This window comes from Sesamum indicum, linkage group LG11 (genome assembly GCF_026168435.1).
Source record: "Sesamum indicum cultivar Baizhima isolate 11 linkage group LG11, ASM2616843v1, whole genome shotgun sequence".
NCBI classification, from domain to species: Eukaryota; Viridiplantae; Streptophyta; class Magnoliopsida; order Lamiales; family Pedaliaceae; genus Sesamum; species Sesamum indicum.
The window spans coordinates 16,945,884-16,949,102 of NC_142667.1; the positions used below are offsets into that span (position 1 = coordinate 16,945,884).

General features: G+C 35.2%; 1 protein-coding gene across 1 annotated transcript; it reads right to left on the reverse strand.

Moving 5' to 3' along the window:
- Positions 1-212: 212 nt before the first annotated feature.
- On the reverse strand, positions 213-1,244 carry LOC105174742 (uncharacterized). Its single transcript, XM_011096929.3, has one exon. It carries the CDS (start codon positions 980-982, stop codon positions 389-391), a length of 594 nt encoding a protein of 197 aa, XP_011095231.1. The 5' UTR covers positions 983-1,244; the 3' UTR covers positions 213-388.
- Between the last annotated feature and the right edge of the window lie 1,975 nt (positions 1,245-3,219).

Sequence of the window (3,219 nt, forward strand, 5' to 3'; positions counted from 1 at the left end):
ATATAACCCGATCTAAAGAGCAAGTGTACATAGTAAAATTCTGACACAATTGAGTTTGGTCGAATCAAATTAATTACATAATAAGTGTGTTGTAGTTGTCATGTAATAGTTCAGGTTTGGTCTGACCTGATTTGGATTGGAATTTTCAGCATACACAAGGTTAATTATACTTAGTTAGCAGGTAAATTAATTTACATCAACACACAGTAACATACATTTCAAATTCAATTGTTATTATTGAAGTGGAGTCCGCAGTAATTATATAACTACAGCAGCACATTAACACCGAGGAACCGAAAAATCAAATCGTTTCCAGTACGTCTAAAGCACAAAAAATCAACGGTGCCTAACAACACAGATGATTTAACAAGCAATACCTTAACGTACACTAAGCGGATCGACGGCCGACTATGGACAACAAAGCTTTCTTCACAATTAACACTGAGCGTCTCTGATTTTCACCATTCTCCTTCTCATTCCCAAAACACGACGACTTGTCAAACGACACGCTCCAGCTTGAAGTACGTCTTCGCTTGTGAGCGTAGGTGGGTGTCATGACCGGATCAGAGAAGGAGGAACGTGAAGATGATGACCAGGAAAGAGAGGAGAAGGAGGAGGTAGGCGAATGAGATGATGGGGAGTGGGGTTTCTTGGGATTCATTCTGCTTAGGAAAGTGTGGAAAAGAAGCTTGGATCTGGAGTGGTTCTTTGAGGAGTTGGTGAAGTTGTTGGTGTAGTAAGAGGGAGGTGGGGTGAGAGGAGGAATGTGAGAATTGTGAGAAGATGTGTGTTTAGGGGTACCAGGACGAGTTTCCCACATGAAGGGAACAGCACTGGGGACATGATCCCCATAGTAGACTCTGAAAGAAGGGTTTGATTTAGAACTTTCCTTGGACAGAAGCCTGGTGAAGAACTTGTCATCATCATGCTTAATTCTGAATGATTTCTGATGATGATCATAATCAGGGCTGGTGCTAGGCATCTTGGTTGCCAATATCACAAGTAGAAGTGGTAAGTGGTGGATGGAAGTAGCGCAGGAGATTGTAAGACTCTGAAAGCCGGGATCTCTAAGTTTTGCTCAACTGGCCGCATTGCCTACTTCCCTTGATAAAATATGTGTGTGTATATATACACATGAAGATTTGTGCCCCACTCTAGGGGTTTAAATGACAGCAATTTGCCAGATAAACAACACAACTTGTTCTGACTGCAGAGGATCATTGTTATTTATATATTGGCTCTTGCGGTGTTACATACTGATATTAACTGCTGGATGGAGTTTAGGGTCGTTTAGTAGGTAATCTTGTTACTTGATATAAATTAAGGTTAGTCAAATATGTCTATTCGTTGTAATTAAAACAGCAGAAGACTGGAATTTAGTGAAAGGTGCCAAGTTAAAAGAGTCAATGAACTAGTTAACCTCAATTTGGTCATCATCACCTCCATATTAATATCAAGTTGCATGTAATAATATTTTCTTCTTATTCTTTATTATTTGTTTGGGGGGTTTGAAGATCGAGGTACATCTTCTATATTTTTAGATTTGATGCAGAAAAAGTTCCTCGAATCTGCCATTCGCCAAATGTACGATTTCTTTCTCCACTTCTAAGACTTAGATATCGAGGTGTTACTGTATGCAATTTAAGCTTATTTTTCCTAATTACAATATATTAATTTTTGAACAAAAAGAGGTGTGGTGTGGGGCCAGCGTGGAGTTGCTAGCGTAATTTATGATGCATGTTGTGGTCCTCAATATTGGATCTAATCGAATAATTAATGAATGAATACTCCTTACCTATTTTATTGTATGGTCCTATACGCCACGCAGTTGGTTTGTTTATTTTCACAATTTCTTTTCTTTTTTTTTTTAATTCAAAATCTTTAGTAGGAAATCTTAAGCTCAATTTCAATTTCCACAATCATTTACCGTGAATTAATGGGTTGTGATTCGGGTCAAAGTTCTCAATGACTTGACGATAATCTAGAATATCAGTTTGGATGAGTATTTTAAGTTGGACTAATAATAGATGGTTTGCATACAAAATGTTAGGCTTGCTGGGATAGCCTTTAGTTAAAGCTCTCTGATGTTTAAATTATTATTGAGGTTGAGGTTATAGGAGTCACATAGTACAATTTGATAGCAATAAATAACATATCTTGTGAACTGTATTAACTGGTATTTGTAGAGCTCCAATGGTACTATATTATATGAAGTCACGCATCATCAAATAGCCATCGAATGGATTTGATATCAACGATTATCAATTCGAGTCATTGGGTCAGACAGTCTGGATCCCAAATCCTTAAAATATTTGGAGGTTTTCTTATTGTTTTTAAGGGCAAATATGTCTTTTAAAGTTATATTTCATTGTATTTTCCCTGTCAAGTTGTAACCTAAGTTAAATCCGTGTAAGTTGATTTTGTAATCAATTACTTTTTTTTATTGGTTGTAAAGAATTAATTGGAGAGCATGCATGAATGTCTCCAATAATCAAAATATTTTGATAAAATAGTGGGGATAAGTTAAAATTATTAACATAACCACCTAAGGAATAATTTATTTATGAAATTTGTCAGGAAATAAAATCTAAATGTGTATCTATTATTGGTGCGGTCCTCTTGGATCCATCTTTAATTGGGAATGTACAGCCATAATTTTGGGCTACCCAAATAGACGTGCTATAGTACTATTAATGCACCAAAAATTGAGGAGTTGAGATGATTTTTAGGATTCCTATTATAATTTGGGTGAGGTTTCTTCACGAATAAATTAATAATAATACATTGCAAATGGGAGTGGTGACAAACTAGAGAATGGGAGGTGGGTACCTGATGATTTGTACTGGGTTTCAAAATAAATATACAGAATTAATATAAGTGATTAATTAATTACAATTGCCAAACTTCCAACTACATATGAATTAATAATTATGAAGAGGCCTATGCGAAATAACTCTCCCCCTATGTTCATTATGAACTCTAGATATAAAGACAATTCCTAGATACCTTAATTAATTTAATGTTGTGGACAAGGAAAACGATACTAGTCATATTTAAGATGCCCTCAAAATTGTCAGAAACTCTATATAATTAATAAATTCAATAGGAATAAAAATTCTACATTAACACTCTTTATCGACAATAAATGACGCATATATCATGTATGGATTATCATTAAAAATAATTAGTGATGCTTGTCAATATATTCGATGCAAGTTC